Below are 22,659 nucleotides of genomic sequence, written 5' to 3'. Positions count from 1 at the left end.
GTGAAAACAGCCATGGCTTGGGCCCCTCTCCGCGGAACGGCCTATGTATCGCAGCCAGAAGAAGCTGCTTTAGATGCTCTGCACTATAATGCTAAACATACCGTTCTCGAGCATGCTCCGTTGGCGTCTGTGATACCTACAAAGACCGTTATACATCACACCATCGATGAGGGCACAATCGCCTACCAGGAGGGCGGGTTTTGTCGTATTACGCCAGGGGAGATCCTACACGACCGTTATAAGGTTCTGCGGAAAATTGGGTATGGGAAGTTCTCCACTGTTTGGGCAGCTGTTGATATGGTATCCGGTACTCTTAGAGCAATCAAGATCTCACGCTCCAATCCTGAAGATTGGAACGTAGCCCGAAATGAATATGACGTCATGTGCAAAATTCATTCGAAGGTCTCTGAGCTTTTCTCTGACAGCTTCCCGTCTATCGAGGCTTTGCCTCTTCAAGCTGTCTACGATGTATTTCGCCACCCCGCCCCGCCCAATTCTAAACACGTCTGTCTTGTGGTAGAGTTTCTTGGGTGCTCCACTTATCGTTTCTTGCAGCAATACACCCGAAGGCGTTCTTCGCGGCCTGCAATCCCTGTGCCGATAGTAAAGACTTTTGCCCGCCATCTACTGGTCGCTCTCGGTTACGTTCACGCTGCCGGGTATGTGCACACTGATGTGAAGCCCGAGAATCTGTGTTTGAAGTATACCCTCTCGGAGCTTCGAACACTGGACACACCTGTCTTTGATTGTAGACTACGAACAACAGCGGTAGCGCCAAGCACCGCTGACTTTGTGAGCCTATCCGGGCTTGAACAGATGGAAATAGCAGCATACTTACAATCAGTCAGCCCCCAAACTACCGTCCGTTCGGACCACCACGGATCACTGGATGATCTTCTTGACAATACGTCCTTGCAAGTTGTGGAAGGACCGGGGAATATTTACAGTTCTAGTAGCTACCCGCTCCACGACGCCCTCTACGCTGCGGATCTTCTGTTTCGCATTGTACCATACCCAGATAATCTAGAAAGGAAGTTTGGCCTACTCATTGACGAGACCTCCCTATCCAAAACAGCGATTCACTTGGACGCACTGTATTCATATAAGAATATTCCATCAACTGAGGAGTCTCAAGAGCAATTTTGGAACTCTCTGACCTCTATTTGTAAGACTGTCTTACTAAAGCTAAGAGGGACCACTTCTTCTCCATTTAACATATGTATTGAGACTACACAACAGACAAAAGAGGCCGATGTTGATGGTGATGTACAGCCGCAGCGTATCCTAAAAAAGGCTAGCACCACCCTACGTGCTCCTCTACCTAGAATAAACGACGACGAGCATATTTGCGTGCACCTTCTCGATGAAGCGACAGTTATTAGTATTGACGCTCTCTCGGCCGTCCCATTACTTAAAAAGCTTGCTGCCGCGGAACTGGCTTTGCCTGTGACACTGAAGAAAATCCTTCTTGCCCACAAGAGGACCGCTGATGAATATCTCCAAACCCATTCTATAGAGCTTCCTACATGCATGTCAGTACCTATCGTGCTCAACGGTTACATGAGGGGTAAGACCTTGCATATCCAAGAAGGTCTCGATCCCTATAATCACGTAATTGTTAACGGACACCAATTCGCCGTGGCTAGGAAGGGCTCTGTTGACTGCATTGATGACATAGTGGTGGAGCTCAAGCATTTTGATCCTCGCAAAGCAGCATCCATTGCGGTCTATAAACAGTCAAGGTATGCATTTTCATCATACTTAGCAATGCTGAATTGTTGCTATGATGACTACTACATGTCAGATCACCACCACATCAACATTGGCGGATCATTCACAAGTAACCCTTGGGGACAGAGCCGGCCTCCTGCTCGTCCGGAAACATGCACGGGAGAAGTGAATGGTAGCAATGAGACCGCGTCAATGGCTGCTTCCTTTGTGTCTACAAGCTACAGCCATGAGTGCTCGCGGACACACACACGTCAAGGGTCTCAGATAAGCAGCGAGTGGTCTGTTGAACACGATTCCTCTGCAGACGGAGAGGGGATTCCTCCCTTCGATGATGCTATTTGTGGTTGTATCATTTCTTCTGCCACCGACACGGCTCTTTATAGGCCAATTATGGTGGCATACCCGGATACAGATCACCTCATACCTCTATTGCCGGAAATGTTTTCTGTTAAGCTAATTGACTTGGGGAATAGTCACCGTCTTGGAGATACCCAACCACCTCTTATCCAGACCGCTCCATACCGTGCGCCGGAAGTTATACTGGGACTTCCTTTTGATGAAAAGGCAGATGTTTGGTCTGTAGGGTGTGTTATCTACGAGTTTCTTACGGGCCACATACTCTTCCCGACAGTTGACATGTCCAGTGGTAAACACATTAGTGATGCCCAGCATATGTGTGACATCCTTGCTACTGTTCCGTTCCCTGGTACTGAATACTTTCAGGCGTCACCCTTGGGGCTTTCGCTTTTGGAAGATGAGTGTACAAAGAAGTACCTTGATGCCACGGCACACTTCTCTTTGCAGCTTCGTCTGGAGCAGACTGGGTTCACAAGGGAGGAGGCGTGTCTAGCAGGAAGCTTCCTAGAACAACTGCTTACCGTCGACCATAAAAAGCGGCCTTCTGCGACTCAAATGCTGGAGCATCCGTGGCTGTCAACTCATGGCCCAACTGATGCACTTACGCAACCTGGCGGTTGGGGGCATTCATAGCTTAATGTACCTTGAAAACGGAATACGATTGCCGTTATTATGTTAAATATGTGATTGTAAATTATGGAAAATTGTAGGTATATCCTATCTCAGCGTGGTTAACTACCTTGCTCTGAAGAAGTAAGCGGAACGAAGAGCAGACACTGGAGCTTGGGAGGATTCAGCTGAATTGTCAACAAGTGGCTGCTTAGTCCCGCGTTGCATCACGCATCCCATCGCAACCCTGTGGTGCTGGGGCTCAGTGCCAAAGACAGGAGGCCGTGGGTCTGAGCAGAGGGGCCTATCTTCTGCGCGTGGCCGGCTCCAAGGGTGCGTTCCACAACAAGGACAAGCCGAGGGCGTCGTCGGGTTCCTCCACTAGTAGCCCATCTGCCAGAAAAGGCGTGAGTTAGGCAGTAAACATGTCGTTATATTGTCAATGTCCCTTATGTATCTCTCGTTATCCCTCATTTGCGCAGGCAGAAGCTCAGCTTGGCGACACGTAATTACCCATCTTAGGCAGACTTAAGGCCTTGCCGTCCAGCAAAAGTCCCCCTTGTAGCTGTCCAGTGAGTGGGTGCAACAAATGGGTCATGGCGCAAGGGCAGTAAACGAGCTTAATAAAAATCCATGATCTCCTCGATCAGAGGTCAACCCTCACATCGTATCCAAATGGGCCTACAATTTGTTGAAATCTACACAGTGGGAGATCCGAGGACAATCCATATTCCTAACAGGGAGACGTTTGAAAATGGAGGGAAGATAATCTTGGGGCATGACATTCTCCAACGTCTCCTCGACAAGAATATAATAGAGGAGGGAAAAGGCATGCACTTCAGAATACACTCCCCGGCACATAAGATCGTTATTCACTGCGGTGTCCTGGACTTTAGTGGTGCAAACACACTGCTTTACGCTCCGTCCTGGATCATGGAGTATTGCAACATTCGTCCAGGAGATTCCGTGGTCATTGCGTCTATAAACCTTGAGCCGGGAACCTTCATGAAAATCCAGCCTCAGTCCACCAAATTTCTTGAAATCGACGACCCCGAAGCAGTGTTGACAAATCTTCTCCCCAACTTCAGCTGCATAATGAGGGGCCAATATTTGCGGTTTGAGCATGCCGGCATCAAATATGACATAAAGATTCTTGATACAAAACCTGACGTGGCCGTGTCACTTCTCAATACTAACATTACAGTGGAATTTGCTGAGCCCGTGGGTTATACAGAATACCTGGAGGAGCAGAAAAGGAAGTATATGGAAAAGAAGCGTCTAGAAGAATCTAAAAAAGCCGATGAAGCCATGGGATTTGTTGGGGGTAGGAGGCTAGATGGCCGAGGGAAGGCGATTGCTTCATTGACTGAGGCAACTCAGCCAGGACATCCCTCCGCAGAGAAGTCGGCAATGAGGGTGGATTTGACCCAAAAGCTTTCAGACATCAAGCCAAGTACTATAAAGTCTGTGAAGAGCGATCTAGATATGTTAGCAAACATGGAGGAAGAGAGTCACTTCAACGTGAAGAAAGCCCTCGAGTCCAAGAAGTTCAAGGGAAAAGGTCGTGCCCTATAACCCAAAGGGCAGTAGCTACCTTGTCGAAGTACTCGATTGAAATGCATTTTTGTAAATAGCCTCGATGTCTCGTGTGTTTGTGAAGAACCTAGCCAAAAAGGCCACAGAATCAGACATCCAGAAGCACTTTCAGAGCATTGGACCCATAACAGAGATTCGCCTCCTCCTCAAGGAGGACGGAACATCACGGAGAGTAGCATACGTGGGATTTCTAGATGAGGCGTCTGCAAACAAGGCCATTGCGAAACTGAATCATTCATACATTCGCACGTCTCGAATAAGCGTCGAAAAGGCCCTTTCTCGCAGTGCTATTGAGGCCGAGCAAAAGCTCAGAGAGGAGGACCGTGAAAGGCGGCATCAAGAGCGTCTGGCTAAACACCAGGGTGGAGCACGCGAACTCATCGAACAAATGCGGAAGGAAGGCGGTAAGAAGCTGCAAGAATACATCCAGATTGCCGGTCAACGCTCATGGGAAGATAACGTAGTGTGCGTTGCACGTGACACAGATAGCCAACAGGGCAGTACTAGTGATGCGCCCGAAGAGGCGGGTGCCGGTGATAACTCCCAGGTGAAGACAGAGGACGGTCAGGCAGCAACAGAGGACTACGGTCAGGATCTCATCGATACAAATGACATTGAGATTGATGCTGTCAGGATCAAACTGACGGGGCTTGCCAACGTTACCACAGAGGACCATCTGCTTCAGCACTTTAGTTCCTACGGGGAAATCTCTGAGGCGGTGGTGTGCTTGGACAAGTTGACGCACAAGCCGACTGGCGTGGGCTTTGTAACGTTTTGCCTTCCAGAGGCTGCATTCAGAGCTAAGAAGCAACGAGATACCATCATCAATGGCAAGGTTGTTCGCATAACTCCTGCACGCGCTATTATTCTGCCGGGCTCCCACAAGGAATATCTAGTAAAGGGTCTAGATAAGCACAATAAGCTAGCGTGGAATCCATCATATATGAGGTCGAACACAGTAGCCTCCGTCGCTGCAGAGCGGCTCAACCTTGATCAGACGGCTCTGGCCTCTAATGCAGTGGGTCTTGCCGTTGCAGAAGCCCATTTGGTGGAGGAGGCAACAGCTATTCTTAAGACTCATGGGATTCTAATTGTAGACGAAGCAGTGCGGGCCACTGATACTCAAAGAAGCAAGACAGTGATACTTTGTAAGAATCTTCCTGGAGACGTCGATATCTCCGAAATATCTCAGCAGTTTGAGCAGTACGGAGCTGTTCTTCGGTGTATCCAGCCGTGTCCCGGGTTCGCCATTGTTGAAATGGGAGCGCCCCAAGATGCCAGGAAGGCTTTCAATATGCTTGCATTTAAGCGTGTTGGCAAGCTGAAGGTACCAATGTTTCTCGAGTTTGCGATGATGCAGAACACTGTCGATCAGATAAAAGATGATGGCAGTCAGACACAGCAGAAAAACCAAGACTGCGAGGGCACAAGTACAGCTCCTCTACCTAAGAGAGAGGCACCCACAACAATCTACATCAAAAACATCTCCTTTTCAACGACTCCAGATCGTGTTTACGCTATTATAAAGGATTTGCCTAAAAATGCATCGTGCCGTTTGGTTCTCCATGCCCACGGCCACAAGGGCTACGGCTTTGCAGAGTTTTTGACGAAGGCAGCAGCACAAGAAGCAATCGACAAAATATCCAATATAACCCTCGATGGGCACAAATGGTCAGCGTCTCTTGCACGAGGTAACGATGGGGAGATAGCCCAACATGCTGCAGAAGCCGGCGCTACAACAAAGCTCATAATCAAGAACTTAGCTTTCCAGGCAAACGGCAAAGAACTAAAGCAGCTGGTGTCTCAGTTTGGTAGAGTTGTCTCCTTCAGAGCGCCCAAGAAGCTTGACGGAAGGCTGCGTGGATTTGCGTTTGTCCAGTACGCTACAGAAAAAGAAGCAGAGGTGGCCCTCAACCGCATCAAACTCACGCATTTTTACGGCCGCCACCTAGTTCCCGAATTCACCACTGAGGACCAGGGCCTTGATGCAGACGACGCCTACGCCCACGCAGAGAAGCGAAAGCTGAAGAAATAACTTTACATTCCAATGTTGTCGAAAGGAGGAGGAATGCTGGCCACGTAACTATTAAGAGTTCCATTAATCCACTCTCTCAACAAAAACCCGTCAATAGATTTCTCGGTTAACCCCATGCTGCTCAGTAACTCTGTACACTGCTCCTTAGTAAACCAGCATGCGCACTTGCTATCGCGCGGCTCAAACCCTCTAGCTATACAGACTTTCCAGGCAGTGACGAGGCCAGAGATATCGACAGAGGAAATTGTGATATCCAGAGCCACTGCTGAGTGCATGTACTGCCTAATATTCACCGCTGTGACATCATAAAGATTGACAAGCAAAGCACTCAATGGCGTTTCGCAAACTTCCAGCTCAAACAGGGGCAGTCCCCACAGGGCCTCAGTGGCACTCTTGGGTGTTAGCAAGATCCGGTTGTCATGAATTATCAACCCACACACATAGGGTCGAATGGGGAGGAAATACTCCTTAGCGCATGCTTTACATTCTTGAGCAAGGCCACGGGTATCGAGCATAGTTAAACGTTTGCCACATACGCTACAGTACATGCAGCTTGCTAGGAATTTGGCCAACATTATGGAGTGAAGGAGAGACCCAACTCCGGGTTCTGTGCAAAGGCTTGTTAGCCCATCAGACAAGACAACCTTTCCACCTATCTGGTGAGCAACACTCTCTAGATCACCGAGGTCCATTCGCACGCTAAAGATGGCAGACATGCCAGGTCGTAAAATAGAATCTGTCTGCAACGTTACTGACTCTGGCGAGGCAGTAGGCGGGACAAACCAGCCCAGAAAGCTTACCGAGCCGTTTGCAGCCGATGACAGCAAAAGGCTCTCTATACCCTCTTGAATTAAGGGCAGTAAGAATGTGGAGTCCTTGGTGATGTATGCTTCACCGCTGGCGCTCACAGCTATGAAGAGATTCGTTGGGTCACACATGGCTCCCTTGATGTCACCAATCTCCTCGTGGACACGCAGAAAGCAGTTATCCACGGTAGCCGACATTTTTATCTGTCGATATTGGGTTGGCATTTATCTTGTGATAGAAAACTGATAGCTATGTGTGCCTGGTGATGGGCTAGAGTGGACTTCTGATCTCCGTGCAATGTCTCATCCGAATCTATTTAAATTTGAAATCAGATATCCAAGACAAATAAGGAGCGTCACCCGAGCTCGTTCGTATGCAGAGTCAAGAAACCGCGTGTGTTTTGGCCGCTATAATCCTGGCCGACGAGAACCAAGAGCCTACGGCAGCAAACCTCAAGTCCATCTGCGACGCCGCCGGCGTCAAGGTGGACAGCATCTGGTTCACCCTCTTCGCCAACTACCTGGAGGGCAAGAACGTCAAGGAGCTCCTCACAACCCTGGGGTCTGCGTCTGCTGCCCCTGCCCCTGTTACTGCAGGCGGTGCGGTCGCTGCTGCAGCGGCGGCTGCCGAGACCGCCAAGAAGGAGGAGTCCGACGACGATGAGATTGTCGGTGCCGGCGGAATGTTCGGCGGCGACTCATCTTCCTCCGAGGAGGAGTCTTCCGACTGAGTCTGCATGCACAAGGACGAGGCTTTACTGTAAAGGAGTGAACACCCGATTTTATTGTTACGCTTCGGCCGCAGATGGATGTCTGGGGCGGGACGCTGGGAGCGTTGGGAGAGGCGGGCAGCTGGCCGGCAGTTTACCTCCTGGCTTCCTATCTGCAGGCCACCAGGGGTCCAGAGGGGCCTCGCTGGGCCTTATATGCTCTGCAGGCAGTCCTCTCTGATACGCGCTTACAAGTGTCTCCTGTTCTAGCGGAACTCGAGAGCCGGAGCGACGAATACAGAAGGGAAATCAGTTTGTTTTTGGAGCAAGGGAAGCCCCTACAAATCGACCTCCATGTTCCCTGGGTGGTCATGTCAGTCATCCTCTGTTTAGAAACAAACCTGTGGGCAACTAAGGACCACCCTGATCCAATAAATCAAGAGTCTTGCTACACGGTCATTAGCAGAAACCTGAGCTTCGCATCAATTAGCTTTGGACATATCCGCGGCCACCTCCAAGATGAGGCCACTGCGACATTAAACAGTGCGAGTGAGCTATTGGATGTGGCCATTTGGATTTCTAATTTCATGCTGTATCTATCCGAGTCTCTTCTCAAATTGTCTTATTACAACAGTGACTGTGCAGAGCTGTACATCGGAGAACCAACCCACCAATCTGAGCCCATGAGTCACGTGGATATGCAGAGCCTTCAGGAGGCCAACTGTGAGTCCCGAGGCAAGGAGCTCACTGTGACACAGCCTTCAGAAGCCTCGTTTCTGGACCTCTTAACTCGTTGTAAAGACTTGTACATCATAGCAGAGTCGATTCGCAGCACGATATTCGTCCGTCTCCGCGATCTCCAGTTTGATCCTCCACTAGCTCTTCAATTGATGACCCACCTCTTCTGGGCACCGGGGCAGTCCTTTGAGGATGGTGTATATGGTGCCAAGAAGATATATAACAGGCTTCAAGGGCTGACAGCGGTGTCTCTTTCTCAAGTAAGCACCTCGGACGGAAACTTCGTTTCTCTAGAGAGTCTACAACAGGAATGCTCAAACCATGCCGCATACTACAATAGTGACCAGCTTGTAGCCTCGCAGCTGGCGTGTCTGAAGGTGCTTCAACTCCTTGAGCTCGCTCCTGTGCTATCTGTTCGTCCCGCCAGTATAAAAAGGCTTCAGCGGCTCTTCCTCTCATCACTTCGTGTTCTAGAGGCCCACAAACACCAAGAAATAACAGAGTCCGTGCTTCAGCAAACAGAGTCTTTCTCTGTCCTTGCAGAGCTTGCAGGCATCCACCGAAGAGGCCCACCACGCCCTGTAGCCTATCTTCGATTGTTCTTCTACAAAGCTGTCTTGAACTACTATTGCAACACGCCGCAGAAAGACCTTTATGACATTATTCTATGCAACCTAGACTCTACTTCCATACGCGATATGAATAGGATTGAAAGCACAGATATTCAAGCCGTACTACTTTCAATCAATGAATATGCTGGTGTGCTACTGAAGACTGTGGAGACTTGTATTACAAACATATGCACCGATGACCGTGCAGACCCTGAGATTGAGCTTGCCGGCCACATAGATAGTCTTTCTGGACTACTAATCTGTCTTCCGTGTAGGCCAGATCCCTTTGCTGACCTTATTGCTCTTACAAACAGCACAATCTCTCTATTGTATTATTATGAGGAACTTAGGTTACAGAATATACAGTATGTAATTAGTTTTACTCGCAATTTATTTTTTAAAATAGCAATCCAAAAGTTGCGAAAGCTTTTTGTCAAGCTTGTAAAGCTCTACGCGTTAATTTTAAATCTCGGCTACCCAGCTGCTCAATTGGAAACAGAGTGCTTTCAAGAGCGCACTTCACGGCTTCTGGCCAGGAAGCTGCAGGGGCAATCACGAGTGGACCACCAGTTTATTGCAAAAGAGGCCATTCAACATGCTAAGGTCCTGGTTCTAAGCTACTACAACGAAGACGAACCTGGGTTTTCCTTTGCTACCCTAGCCAAGACTGTATCGTTTATGATCGTCGAAAGCGCTAACGATGCATCTCTTCAGGAAAGCCTCCAGTGCATCTTATTCTACTTGATGATGGAGACACCGATATGCCTCTTTGATTACATTATGACCGCTCGCATAATACGTGAACTACACGCTGACCTTGTCTCTGCAAACAATATAGAAATTCTTCTATCGACTAGCAAAGGCCTCTTTACTCACTTTGATCATGACACTATCCTGAATAGATTTGGTAATGTAAGTGGTGATATGCAGTCACATCTTTCAACTACCTATTCTGAGCTTCTGTTAGCCCTTGTGCTTTGTTCTGAGGTGTTTTTATAAAGAGCTTGATTGTCTATGATCAACCAGTTGTGCTCGTGTTAACTTACTCTCTCTTATCCTGGTTGAGGGAGTTCATGGCGGGGCGCCGATTAAATTATTGAACCAGAATTGCTAGAATTTACCTGCTGCCACGGACAGGCCTGCTAAGAGATCGCTTAGCACCGGGTCCTCGGCCTTTGTCTTTGCCGTCACGTAGCCGAAGTAGTCACTCAGGCTGCTGATCTGCTCTTCGTCCTGCGGTCCGTCCCCGTCCTGAACGTTGGTCTTGAAGGTGCCCATCTGCACCTTCAGCGCCTCGTCCGGAGAGGACGACTGGCATATCATGGTGTGGGAGTCCATCCCAGGCGGGATGCGCAGTATCGCTTCGTCTTCGTCGATCGTGAAGTCGAAGGCGTGCGCGCCCCCCTTGGTATGTCCCAGCAAGTGCCTCGCAATGGGGCCCGTGTCGTCTGTGCCGGCTGCAGAGTAGACGGTTGTTCTTTGGGGGCACGCAGAGCCATCGGAGGACGGAAAGAGCTTGGCGTTGGCGACCAGGGCCAGGGCCCGAACGCACCGGAGGGCGATGCTGCGGCTCACAGGGTTTGTGTTCTGCAGCTGGGTGCTGTCTGTCAGCAGGATGGTGCAGCTGGAGAAGCGCTGGCGCTTGCTAAGCGCGTAGACGGCATCCAGCCAGGCCTTCGTCTCCGTGACGCACAGCGAAACCGAGGCGGCAGAAATTAAAAGAACGAGATGCAGCTGCTCAGGGTCAGCGAAGAAGTCAAGGTCGTGCAACTTGTCCTTCAGGAGCCCAGAGGAACCCAAAATAAAACAGGAAACAGGAGCTGCATCGTCTGCACCGCGGTCAGACGAGACCAGTAAAGTGGTGTATTTTGATGTGCCAGGGGGGATTATAACCTGCTTTCCGAGCAGCCGCGTGGCAAGCGCGCCCTTGTATGTGTCCCCGTTGCCCAGGAGCACAAACGTGGCCGGCGAGCCTTTCGCATCGCAGCCCTCCGTGAAGGGCGCAAGAATGTCCTGGATGCTCATTTTAATTCTTTGCCAGGTCTCCCAAGCCGCCTCCCTGCTTCTTGTGGCTTATCAAAAGTGCAGAGTCTGTCGCCTGGGGGTCGCGCTTCGCTGCACAGGAGCCTGTGTCAGCGCCAGGCAGCTCCGTGCACTCAGATCGATGGACAGAAGGGGTCAGTTCGTAAGATCTGTCTCACTAAGGGCGCTTTGGTTGCAATCCCACGACTTCAGAGGCTTCTGTGCTGATTGGGATTGGGCAATGATGCGCGAGGAAAAGCGTTCGACCAGGAGGTAGCAAGGCTGAGGCTCACCGAATCCATGATTGTTATCTACCCACAGATTCTGCGAAAATTGGACCCAGTACAGTAATTGTTAGTTTGGCGTAATAGAAAGCGAGAATCTAATTGCGCATGACATGGTCAGTGAGAGTCCCACTCGTGCTGCAGAGAGCGCTGGCAGTGGCCCCGATAGCATCCCCATGTTCAATCCCGAAGGGCTGTATCAGCGTGAAGGCGAGCTGCTAGGCAAGGGGCCTTCGGAGTCGTCATGTACGAGCTTACTACTATGAAGTTGCCGAGCTTTTCACACTTTGGGAGCCAGAGGACGCGAAATCAGTCTTTGACAATGAGTGGAGGCCTGATTTGGGCACCATCACAGATGAATTTGTAAGAACTGTCATCGAGAAGATATTATCCTGGACCCGGCAGAGCAGTCCACAGCCAGGGAGCTTCATGATCTGCTCCGGGAGCTGAACGCTTCAGAAGTAGGGATCAGGCTTCACATCAGTGCGTTGGAGAGCGTCCTGGAAGATGCCAATGCTAGGGACGATCCCCTCGAGAAAGCCCCTCAAGCCGAGTCAGCTGAGAACAAAGGCCCGAAGGAGACTATCTCTGCTCAGGCTGCCGAGCTGGACTTTCTCAAAGAAGGTCTCAGGAAGCTGGCCGCTCGAGACTCATCGTGGACCCTGCTCATGCGGGCTGCAGAAAGAGGTGACGTAGAGGCTGTTAAAGCACTTTCTCCTCTTCCCATGGGAAGGACAGCAGGATATGTCAAAACAGACAGATGGAGTGTGCATGGAGGAACAGCACTGATGATAGCAGCACGAGGACATGCAGAAGTGGTGAGGCTATTAGTGAAACACGAGAGTGGTATGAAGGATAGATATAACTGGACTCCCCTTAATCATGCAAAGTCACGGAATAACCGGAAGTGTATGGAGCTTCTTCGAGGTGACCAACCGTTCTGAAGATCTCCGCTGCATCTTAAGAATTTAGTGATCCCAACTTCTAACAGAACTAAGCAATCCAGTAGGCCCCCGGCGCTAGCCCAATCGATAATGTGTCCCTCTCTAAATCCTTCGGTGGACGCAGTGATCAGGGGCCCAGCCCCACCTGCACATAGAGCCTTGCATAATGTAGGAGATGCAAGGCACTGTCGCTAACAGCATGGCTGTGCGATCGGCAGGCAGAAAGCGAGTGAAGGGCCTCGCTGAAAATGACACCCTGGATCAAGTGCACTCGCTGGAGTTGGCGATGCAGCCCTCACCACTAGCTAAACACCGGGGAAAGCAATTGCAGACAAGTGGATATGGTTTGAGATGGCCTCTACGTGCCTAGTGCTTTTCAGAAGTACTAATGAGAATAATCACAAGAGAGAGCCCAGACGCGCTTGGGTCCCCTGCCGGACTCTGCCCCTCAGGTATCCCTCGCAAACGCGGCTCGCCGCCCGGGGCACGACTGTCCGTGGCGGCGGCCAGCCCTCCACCAAGAGGGCGCGGTACTCAACCATGAGACGGCGCAGACCATGACCTGCAGATGCCGACGGGCATCCGGTGCCCTGTGGCCTGTGGCCTGCCATGGAGGAGGGTGCAGGCGCCACGAATCTGCTCGTTTTGCTAGTGACTGCCGATGCCCCTCTGTCGGACTATGCTGGCACCTTTGCTGACTCGTGCTGCGTTAAGCTCCGGATGCACGAATTGTAGGCTGACTACCAAACGCAACTACCGATTTACTTAAGAGAGGCGAAAGTTCTACTCACAAGAGCACTGATTAGCAGAGTCTCAAGGAAGAAGATTCCGTGGAAGCTCATGGCCCACCTTGCTGGGGTAACACCTGCAGAGGTCGTGCCAGTGCTGGCTAGTGAGGAGAATGTAGTCCAGATCCTTGAGAAGGTCCGGCTTGAGGGTCGGTGTCAGTGCGTCAGACTCTGGCGCTAATAAAGGAGTATTGTCGAGAGCTAATGGCTTTTTCTTTCCACTAAACAAGTACTCACCCCAGTCTCCCATCCAGTCGCTAGAAAGCAGGTATTCGCCCCCTGACAAGGACCCGGCAGATACTGTGGCCATGATGTCATTGTACAGAGCTTTTTCTCTGGCAAGTGCCTCCTCCATTTTCTTGTTTGGCTTGACCTTCAGAGAGTAGCTGTCGTAGTTATCTCGCTCCAAGTAGTCAGTTAGGCTACCATCAAAAATGGCAGATATGGAGTAATAAAAGCACCCAGGTATAGGGTAGCGCTTGGCAAGCTGTGCAGGTTGGAGCGTGTACGACAGCACGGTAGACACGCTCCACGGACCCGAATGATCAATGCCTGTAGGTATGTGTCCCGAGCAGCCTCTGAGAGACGGCCAGTGAAGGTTATGGAAGCTATAAATGAAGTCGGCAGATAAGTCATAGTCTAAGTACGCGGTGGATAGTGCCGTACTTAACAAGGCATGCGAGCCCAGTAGGATCTCTAGAATCCCGATGCAGTCGGCCCTTTCGGTCATTATCCTGGTCATCCACTCTGGGGCGCTGGAGCCAGACCCTTTTAGATACGAGCATAGCTCTGTCCAGATGTACCCCTTCAGCGCCTCAACCAAAGGGCTCCTGGACTTGATAAAATATAAGATAGAGGCATTGCTAATAGGCGGATTGGTTACGCGAGTCACCTTGTCATCGTTGAAGCAGTACCATGTATTTGGTGGAGACGTTTTTACAGATGTACTTACATCAGGTATGCCCATGGATCTCAGCTCATTGTCTGGTGTTGCAGAAGGCCCAACGTGAGAGCCGAAGCTTGGCTTGTTCGAAAAAGGATCATTAGAAGACACCGATGGCAACGTGGAGACTCCAGTTGGAGGCGGGCCGGCGCTTTGGATATCCTGACTAACGCCTGATTGTACGTCATATTTAGCATCTGCACCTTCTTGTTGGACATTTCCCTTAATATACGCTACGTAATGATTGCCGTTGCAGTGGACAATGAGAGAAGCCAGCTCGTAGGTGGTAGATCCTGCCTTCCATATATCTACGTCCGCAAACAACTGTGAAAACTTGTCTGTACACTTATCTGGCAACTTGTGGAACAACTTATACAACGCGGTGCGTTTGATGTTGTATTCCAGCTCTGACTTCATGTCGTTTTGAATTGCGCTATCGTTTGGATCAATCTGCCTAACCCACCGTGCCTTATAATTGTTTATCATTTTAAACTGGGAGAATATCACCTGAATATCCGTTAATACGATAGTAAACAGCATATAGAGAAGATGCGCACGGCCTGATTGGCGCTCCAACGGACGTCTCCTGAGAAACTCTAGAGCGCCAGGGGCATCCACTATAAAATCCTCCAAGATTTTTTCAACTTCAGCAAGCTTATTTTGCGAAAGAAGCAGGAGAATATAGAAAGTACAGTTGAATATGTAAAGCATGTGGGTTGATAGGAGGGCTGTAAAATACTCTATCACATTAGGTGATATGGCCGTTAAGTTAAAGCCCGTGGGAATCTGGGCCAACAACTCTAAGGCCTCGGTAACCTCTGCCTCACAGATCCCGGCAGATGATGTCAATATGCGGGACGCCTTGAAGCGACGCAAGATGTACTCCATCGCAGCCACGACGATTGTAACCGAGTCATTATAAAGAAAGCTGGCAGATTTCATGACTATTTCGTAAATTAAAATAACAATCTCGTGGGAGAGCTTCTTGTACATCTGATACTGAATAAAATTTTCCAGGAAGGCGCGTATTTTGAAGTCTGTGCCCACATCAATGGTCATTAGCACTTTGTATTTCTTATGGGGGCTAGTGGAAGACAGATAGTCAGCCAGTGAAAAACTAGATAGTGCAGTTAGCTGAGAGCCGTGTGCTGTGAAGTGGCTAGAGGTGGATGACTGAGAGCGCTGTGTCTCCTGTTTAAAAGACGCACCATAATGTCCCTGCTTCTGGAGGGTGATTAGTACGTCTGGGCACATGTAAAGGGAAAGGTGCGTAGTCCCGTGTGTTTCTGCGCCACATGTATCACAGTGGAGTCCAGAACACTCCTCCTCAGAGAACAGCGCTCCTAGCTCCTCCAAAAATGTCTTCTCGGGGTTGTATGGAACTAAAAGGTCGAAGAATGGTTCGTAACGTGTTCTATGGGATCCGCATCTGCTACATTTCCTAAGAGTTTGTGAAATCCCACGGAAGCACTGTGTGACAAGTGTCTGTGGCTTTGTATTGCTGTAATTAAAGATCTGACGGATTTCTGAGCTGTAAGATGCGACAGGCATTCCAAAAGCATCGTACAAGGGCCTTATGCTGCCAGTCGTAGCGGTACTACCAGATTCCTGGCTCACAGAAGGAGATATTTGTTCATGCGTTGTGCAGCGCACCCACTTGAAGACGTAATCAAAGAATGTGCTTCGGCGGTATATTTCACTGTACTGGTGATTGATACTAGGTGCCTGAGAAGCGTCCTGCGTTGGTGGGAATGTATGTATTAAGTGAGCAAATGCGAGTTGAGGAGGATTGCTGAGATAGGAGAAGTGGTCACTTTGTCCGCAGGTGCTTCCGTTTTGTGCTGGGTTTGAAGACTCCATGGAGTTAGTAGAGGAAACGGAGGAGGATGAGCCACATGCATTTAAATACACCTCTAGTAGGTGGTGGTTTTCGCGCAATACGTTTTCGGTGAATGGACTGACTGCAAGGATGTCTCGTTTAAAAAGGTGCAGTAGTGCTTCCTCCGAGTTGTTGCGAGAGAAAATGCTAAAAATAGTATGCCTGTTTCCACTGAGATTGTCTGCAAAGAAAGCAAAAAGGTTCTCATTCAGATATGCCTGTGGCGGTAGAGAAAATCGCAGGGCGTCGTTTAAAAGTCCAAAAAGAGCCATCTGTATTTCATGTGCATCATGAAGGTCCCCAAGAGCGTGTGAAGGGAGAAAACTGAATAATGCTATGCTGAGTGCCTCGATATTAAGCCTTTTCCCTGATAATTTCGGAATAGGATTGACGAAAGGGGGAATAGAGGCGTCTGTAACAAGCTGCAGAGCAACCATGGTGAGAGTGAATTGTTGGAGCAAGTTTGTGTAGATTCCCGCATCCAGAGACTGAAGAATGGGTTGCAAGGCAATAAAGTACTGGGCAAATGGGGGCAGGTGAGCAAGTACCTGTAAAATTCCATTGAGATAGCATGTATTAGCATGACTGTGGATTGGAACTTTGGCAAAGCACTTTGCATGAACCAGTGCCTGCACAGAGGCGCCTGTGCTACCTATTCTTTCACTCTTAGGCTGCGAAATGGCCATATTATAATGAGAAAACGAAGCAGTCCCATTCAAATGTAAAAGCATATTCTCTAAGGTTGTGATTTTGGGCTTGTTCTGGGCAGGCCTTCCCAGTTGCCGCGAAACTGCTTGACCCTCCTGGTGAAGATTCACATCAGCCACCCGTGAGCCATCAACCTGGACAGAGCCTGCAGTGGCCTGCTCTAGCTTGATAAGCTTATCTTTAGTGATAGTCGTGAGAGGTTTTATGGTTGCAAGCCATGGGTTGCTGGTTTTGTACGAATTGCAATTATAGCACCAGAGATCGTGACAAGTCAGATGAAAAAAGATCGCATGGTGGTCCTGGTTGTAATGGTCTTTGGCATGCTCGTTGTCTGTGTAGCCACAGAAGAATCGCCCACATGTACAGCACATCCAGAGGGATTTCCAGGACTTGTTGCAGCGTGAGGCTGCGCACGTGGCATTCTTATCCATGAAGGCGCTCTTATTTGCCAGTATAAGCCGCTTCAGAGTCCTGATTTTAAGGTTCATATGACCACAGGGGGATACAAAGTCGTCGTCTGCGAGGATGTTCATTGATCCTTTCGGCTATGAGTAGGTGGGTGTACGGTCGCGTTCCCCTTAAGGCGTTTACTCTGTGTCTGCAAATTCGTCCAGAGAGGCGACAGCTTTAATTTTAGAGGCAGCAACGCTGTGTAGTTCCCAGCTTTTCCTCCACTCGCTCAGGCCACTTGCAATGTCCTCTTGGGCATCGCTCAGAAATAGTTCTTTTAGGCGGGTTTGGACGGCCGGGGATCGCCAGGTCTCTCGAAGCTCTTCGGACAGCTTCAAAATGTCATTGTAAATGACCATAAGCTGCTCCTGGAATCTGATTGCATAGTCCTCCAGCCTGACTCCTGTTCTGTCCCCAGATAGTCCATCTAGGATGCCTGTCAGTGTGTCCTCAACGAGTCCAAATGCACTATTAAATGTGTCCATTTTACAAAACAATTTGAATTTTAACGCCCAGACCCTAATGGATCACTCACCAAGTGTGGAATCGGCCCTGGACTCTATGGCAGCGGATCCGCGCGACCCAGAGCCTCCAGAGGAAGGCAGGAATGTTAACAGAGCGTCTATTCTGTCGTCCTCGTTTAACCTTTCCAATACCGTTCTTGGTGCAGGCATTTTGACTCTACCTTACAATCTCATGAATTGCGGCTGGCTCCTGGGGATGTTCTTCCTTGTGCTTATTGGTGTCTCTTCTGCGCTGTCATTTTACCTTCTTACCGTTGCTTCAGACGTCACAAAGATGTACCAGTATCGGGATATTGCTCGTGTGCTGTATAAACCGTGGTTCAGCCACCTTGTTGCTGTTATGGTCGCCATTTATACTCTGGGCACCATTGGGTCCTACTCCATAGTTCTGCGGGACAACATGTTCTGGTGGGCTGAGGACACGCCAGCCAATGCATCAAACAAGAGGGGGATGCTTTGGGCGATGGTCTGCCTGATAGTCTTTCCCTTAAGTCTCCTCCCACGCATCGACTTCCTAAACTTTACGTCTCTCGTGGCCATAGTGAGCATCCTTTATATCATTTTCGTTGTCGTTGGGTTCTTCGTTCTCACAACTTTTGATAAAACCAAGTATATCGCTAAGGGGCCCCCACAAGTCTTCAATTGGTCTATCAACGCGCTGACATCCTTTCCTCTTTTCACAACAGCATTCTGTGGTCACTATAATAGCCTGAACATCTATAAGGAGCTCAACAACAGGTCCATCAAGCGCATGAACATAGTGATATGCATTACGGTTATCGTTACGTCGTTATTCAACTCTGTAATGGCTCTCTTTGGGTATTTTACCTTCACAGACCTTTTGCACTCCGACATACTGAAGAACATAGCTGAGATTCCAGGGGCTTCGGTGATCTTCTACATCGCTAACTCTGCTATGATACTTGTGATGCTTTTTTCCTATCCTCTATTATGCTATGGCCTCAGGTGTACCATAGAATCTATGTTTTATTCGCCTGGCCAGAAGATTCCCTACAAGTGGCGTCTGCTTATCATAATGTTCAATGTCTTTCTCCCCGCTATCGTTGCAACGTTCGTTGATAGCATTGCCGACATTCTTTCATTTACAAGCAGTCTCTGCGGATCTCCAATGGTGTTTATTTTTCCAGGAATGTTTGGCTACAGTGTCACAAAGCGTTTTGGTGGTCCCAAGCATAGATACATCTCGTCCTTGAGTATTATAGTCTTGGGGATCTTTTACACCATCTCCGGATTTGGATCGGCTGTGTACTCTGTTGTATCTAGGTGAAAACTAACTTGTGTCTTCTGTTTGGTTGTAAATTGATAGGTACGCATTATCATTCATCGTCTTCGGAAGAGTCCAAGATAAGAGGAGCAGGTGCTGCGTCATTGCTTATGAGCGCCTCGCCACTTTGCTTTTTAGTACCTGCCACAATGGAGTCTATACTGGCAACAGCTGATCTTACCGATTGCATACTTAGCTGCGTGGTAGCTAAACTGGTAGCGGAGGGGAGAGCAGGCGTTGAGGAGACTACGGACATGTCCTCCGTCACACATGGAGTGGCGAAGACTGAATGAGCACCAATACTAAGTGACGGGTCAGATGAAATACCATTGTCGGCGTTGACGTCTGAATGTGGCGGTTGCGCATCTCCACTGATAGAAACAATTGGAAGATATGGAAGGAGGCCAGGACGATGCTGCTTCAATCCAGGTTCTGTAAGAGGAGCGTTTCCTGCCATGGTAAGCACACTTTCTAATGATATCTCAGAAGGGTCAGCAATGCCATAGGCAAGCCTCAGGTCAGAACTGACCTGCATCCCATAGAGGTACATCAGAGGAGTAGCTGGCAAAAGGGCAGCAGAAATAAGGCGGCGACAGCTAGCGAGGCGGCGAAGATGGTCCGCCACAAGTAATTGATCTGTCAGGGCTATCTCAAGAAAGTGTATTGTCAAAGGTAGGGCAGAGCTTAGCTGCCCGTTGATGGGAGTCAGACACAGATGCGTCAAGCCTTCTAGTAGGAATGTGTATAACTCCAAACTCTCAAAGGATAGCAATGTCTGTTGGTGTACACATTCCATTACGTAAGGGTACTCCTTCGTAGAGTAACCGTTCGCTTGTTCGCCCTGAACAACGAGGGCTTCCCGTGAATTATGGGAGAGTATAGACACAACACGAAGACATACAGATATAATATCTGTAAGTAGAGGGCATCCAGCGTCTTGAAATACCGTTGCATGAGCAGCAAGTAGCCGAATGCTACCAGAACTACAAAGGGCACGAAGTAGCTTTGCAAGCTCTGGCAAGTTACGATGAGAATGAGTCTGTTTGGCCAAGCCCTTGGCGACTGACACTAAATCCAAAAAGTCCTGATACATGGTCAAAACCAGTGTTGTAAAGCTATGAAACCGCTCATTGTGGAGGCGATTGTCGATGGGAAAGGTAAGAGATGATTCAGCGAGAAGCGAGGCTAAGCAGTTATAAAGGTGTGGCTTTATGATGGTGAGCGCATCCGCAGGTACAGTGAGGAGCTGGACAAGCGGCCAGAAAAGCGCTGTCTTCAAACCATTGAAAAGACCAAAGTTCATTTCAAGAATGGTAGTGCACGCCAGAAGAAAGTGTGTTGAGATTGCTGCCAAGTCGTTGAAAGAAGGTGTTGTTATGAGTTTCTCCAACAGCGTTTTGCTGCAAGAGATCATAAGCTCAATGAGCCCGGCCACGGGATAGAAAAGAACAGGGCAGACATCATTTCGAAGAGGAGACACCTGTTCACCGACTGGGATTTCATACTGGCTCAAGCCAGATGGAAGAGAAAGAGTGCTTTTAACACATAAAGCAAAGAACAAACTACAAGTACGGGCAAAGTTATGCAGAAACTTACTAAATCGTATGTTTCCTATGACAGGATGATCCTTCCAGAAATTGATACAGGCTGCAGAGGACGATACGCCAAGAACTTGTCCAATAGATGAGATAACCAAGTACCCATCGAGCACAGATAGCTCTACATGTTCGAAAAGTCTAGATTCTGCCATACACTTGAATGCGACAAATATCCGAAGTAATTCTGCCCCTGCCTCGTAGCGTATCGCTCTACTTTCTAATGCGAGGATAACAAAACTAAATAGTGACGCTGCAATGGTGATCAAGTTATCGATACGGCATTTGTTCAAACTGGCACCGACGTATGTCACTGCAATAACAACTGAGAAGCACGCTGCACGTATTTCAGCAGCCCTACTGCGGAGGAATGTTCGCACGTGAGCACATTGTTGTAAGCGAAGTAGTAACGTGAAGACAGATGAGATGGTATCGAACCCTCTGTGGAGTTCTGCGACTGATGGTTCGCCGCTATGAGAAAGAATCGCGCGCTGGGGCCACGCTAGAAGGCATAAAAGTGTGGAAAAGGTGGTTGACTTGATCTGATGGCTCCCGCTGATACTGATCATTCTTAGAGCAAAATCGCCATAAGAAAGGACAAGGACCTTCGTTAACGAGGCCCTCTGAGGATCATGGAAGAATCCTGCATGAGAAACCTCCATTTCACGAGAAATGCCTATGAAGGCGTCGTCATACAGCTTCTCTAACCGTACGGCGTTTCTTAGCATAAAACTGTCTGTACACTTCGGAAGGGACTGGCTTAATGTTGCAGCTAGTTTCCAAGCGGCTAGCACATTGTGCATGGATGCTTTTATGCTGCGTGTGAGACAAGTAGAAACGATGGTTTCTGAGGTGCGTGTCGACGCTTTATCTAAGAGAACAAACAGAGAGCCTAGGAGTGCTGGCGTATTCGCTTGTTCAAAGAGCTCAGGGACGTTCATTAAGAGGTAGAGAGGACCTTTATACAATTATTTGTTTACCAAGAAATCTTGCACGCGAGGTACTGAAACCGTGGTTGACTCTTCCTTATTCTACTAAGGTCGTCAGGAAATCCAAATACAATGCAATTGGGGCCTGCATCGTATGTGCAAAAAGCCTGCAGTCCTGCTGTGCGTCTTTGAGTGGTGACCCAGTCGGAGAAGGCACGCCCATCCTCTGTTATATATGTCACTTCTGCCGCCTCCTGCACAACGCTATGCATGCACTTCCAGTCCTCTTCACACACTTCAGCCAGGTCATTGAAGCACCCACGTTGCAGGGCAGATCTGCAGCGGTCAAGACGAGCGGGAATACGAACCAACCGTGCCTTCTGGGATGGATGATCTGCACATTTATTCATGGCTTCTGTGGACGAGAGGGGCTTTGGAGCGGATGAAAAAAGAAGTATAAGGCACTCCAGAGAGTGAAAAGAGGGGTGAACGGAAAGGGGGACTGCGTGCCAGCGGAGCAGAGAGTGTGCGTTGGCGTCACAAACCATCTCCACAGCTCCTGGATACACAGAGCGTGCGCCTGAGCCAGAATATAGCCGTGCAAGACATGAAAGAATCTTTCTATCGAAGTTTGTTCGGTAGTACTCGTTCAGGGCTAGAGCGAGTGCGGCTGCACCGGCAGCTGAAGATGCGATGCCACTAGCGATGGGGATATTAGTCTGAGACACTATGGAGATGTCTCTTGAGAATTCTTCTACAAGCCCCAAGGCAGACGAACCACTGGAAGCAGAGGCGCCCGTTAAATGTGCACATTGACTGAATCCATCCAGAAGGCGCACTAGGGAATCCTTAACCGCAACAGTGGTCCCATTTATCTCCATGGTCGGACCAATTGTACCTTTGGAGACATCACGGGACAGCACTTTTGTTTTGGCCCATAGAGTTTCCGCAGATAGCGTGAAAGAGATAGAGCCAGAAGCGGGGGAGTTAGTTTTCTGGTCTCCCTTGCCCCAATACTTAATTAAAGCGACGTTGGGCGCAGCTATAGCTTGCATTTCTGCTGTCCTTAATGTAAATTGGGTTTCAAAAAATAGAAACTAGGCTGTGTGTTTCTC

The 22,659-nt window shown here is 49.2% G+C and overlaps 13 protein-coding genes across 13 annotated transcripts; 7 read left to right on the top strand and 6 right to left on the bottom strand.

The window, feature by feature from the left end:
- Positions 1-12: 12 nt before the first annotated feature.
- GL50803_0017335 (Kinase, CMGC SRPK) lies at positions 13-2,721 on the top strand (the record flags this gene model as incomplete). The annotated part of the gene is made up of 1 exon (XM_001706458.1): positions 13-2,721. The coding sequence occupies one exon, from the start codon at positions 13-15 to the stop codon at positions 2,719-2,721; it is 2,709 nt and encodes a 902-aa protein (XP_001706510.1).
- Positions 2,722-3,330: 609 nt separating this feature from the next.
- GL50803_003994 (Ubiquitin fusion degradation protein 1) lies at positions 3,331-4,272 on the top strand (the record flags this gene model as incomplete). Its single annotated transcript, XM_001706460.1, has 1 exon — positions 3,331-4,272. One exon carries the CDS (start codon positions 3,331-3,333, stop codon positions 4,270-4,272), a length of 942 nt encoding a protein of 313 aa, XP_001706512.1.
- A 64-nt stretch (positions 4,273-4,336) lies between these two features.
- GL50803_003993 (putative Polyadenylate-binding protein) lies at positions 4,337-6,328 on the top strand (the record flags this gene model as incomplete). Its single annotated transcript, XM_001706461.1, has 1 exon — positions 4,337-6,328. One exon carries the CDS (start codon positions 4,337-4,339, stop codon positions 6,326-6,328), a length of 1,992 nt encoding a protein of 663 aa, XP_001706513.1.
- A 2-nt stretch (positions 6,329-6,330) lies between these two features.
- Positions 6,331-7,332, bottom strand: GL50803_0017336 (uncharacterized protein; the record flags this gene model as incomplete). Its single annotated transcript, XM_038045916.1, has 1 exon — positions 6,331-7,332. One exon carries the CDS (start codon positions 7,330-7,332, stop codon positions 6,331-6,333), a length of 1,002 nt encoding a protein of 333 aa, XP_037901591.1.
- A 176-nt stretch (positions 7,333-7,508) lies between these two features.
- On the top strand, positions 7,509-7,865 carry GL50803_0017337 (Ribosomal protein P1B; the record flags this gene model as incomplete). The annotated part of the gene is made up of 1 exon (XM_001706464.1): positions 7,509-7,865. One exon carries the CDS (start codon positions 7,509-7,511, stop codon positions 7,863-7,865), a length of 357 nt encoding a protein of 118 aa, XP_001706516.1.
- A 74-nt stretch (positions 7,866-7,939) lies between these two features.
- GL50803_00112235 (uncharacterized protein) lies at positions 7,940-10,192 on the top strand (the record flags this gene model as incomplete). The annotated part of the gene is made up of 1 exon (XM_038045653.1): positions 7,940-10,192. One exon carries the CDS (start codon positions 7,940-7,942, stop codon positions 10,190-10,192), a length of 2,253 nt encoding a protein of 750 aa, XP_037901590.1.
- A 111-nt stretch (positions 10,193-10,303) lies between these two features.
- GL50803_00103540 (uncharacterized protein) lies at positions 10,304-11,218 on the bottom strand (the record flags this gene model as incomplete). Its single annotated transcript, XM_001706466.1, has 1 exon — positions 10,304-11,218. One exon carries the CDS (start codon positions 11,216-11,218, stop codon positions 10,304-10,306), a length of 915 nt encoding a protein of 304 aa, XP_001706518.1.
- Positions 11,219-12,167: 949 nt separating this feature from the next.
- On the top strand, positions 12,168-12,443 carry GL50803_0027813 (Ankyrin repeat protein 1; the record flags this gene model as incomplete). Its single annotated transcript, XM_001706467.1, has 1 exon — positions 12,168-12,443. One exon carries the CDS (start codon positions 12,168-12,170, stop codon positions 12,441-12,443), a length of 276 nt encoding a protein of 91 aa, XP_001706519.1.
- An 813-nt stretch (positions 12,444-13,256) lies between these two features.
- Positions 13,257-17,294, bottom strand: GL50803_006317 (Ubiquitin carboxyl-terminal hydrolase; the record flags this gene model as incomplete). The annotated part of the gene is made up of 1 exon (XM_001706470.1): positions 13,257-17,294. The coding sequence occupies one exon, from the start codon at positions 17,292-17,294 to the stop codon at positions 13,257-13,259; it is 4,038 nt and encodes a 1,345-aa protein (XP_001706522.1).
- Positions 17,295-17,348: 54 nt separating this feature from the next.
- GL50803_0023424 (uncharacterized protein) lies at positions 17,349-17,696 on the bottom strand (the record flags this gene model as incomplete). Its single annotated transcript, XM_038045975.1, has 1 exon — positions 17,349-17,696. One exon carries the CDS (start codon positions 17,694-17,696, stop codon positions 17,349-17,351), a length of 348 nt encoding a protein of 115 aa, XP_037901589.1.
- Positions 17,697-17,733: 37 nt separating this feature from the next.
- On the top strand, positions 17,734-19,023 carry GL50803_0014168 (putative Amino acid transporter system N2; the record flags this gene model as incomplete). The annotated part of the gene is made up of 1 exon (XM_001706472.2): positions 17,734-19,023. One exon carries the CDS (start codon positions 17,734-17,736, stop codon positions 19,021-19,023), a length of 1,290 nt encoding a protein of 429 aa, XP_001706524.2.
- A 49-nt stretch (positions 19,024-19,072) lies between these two features.
- Positions 19,073-21,556, bottom strand: GL50803_0014167 (uncharacterized protein; the record flags this gene model as incomplete). The annotated part of the gene is made up of 1 exon (XM_038045744.1): positions 19,073-21,556. The coding sequence occupies one exon, from the start codon at positions 21,554-21,556 to the stop codon at positions 19,073-19,075; it is 2,484 nt and encodes an 827-aa protein (XP_037901588.1).
- Positions 21,557-21,591: 35 nt separating this feature from the next.
- GL50803_0023420 (Diphosphomevalonate decarboxylase) lies at positions 21,592-22,599 on the bottom strand (the record flags this gene model as incomplete). The annotated part of the gene is made up of 1 exon (XM_001706474.1): positions 21,592-22,599. One exon carries the CDS (start codon positions 22,597-22,599, stop codon positions 21,592-21,594), a length of 1,008 nt encoding a protein of 335 aa, XP_001706526.1.
- Between the last annotated feature and the right edge of the window lie 60 nt (positions 22,600-22,659).

The sequence above is a fragment of the Giardia intestinalis genome, chromosome 1 (genome assembly GCF_000002435.2).
Source record: "Giardia intestinalis strain WB C6 chromosome 1, whole genome shotgun sequence".
Lineage (NCBI taxonomy): Eukaryota > Fornicata > Diplomonadida > Hexamitidae > Giardia > Giardia duodenalis.
This window is presented reverse-complemented; position numbering and strand designations above follow the sequence as displayed.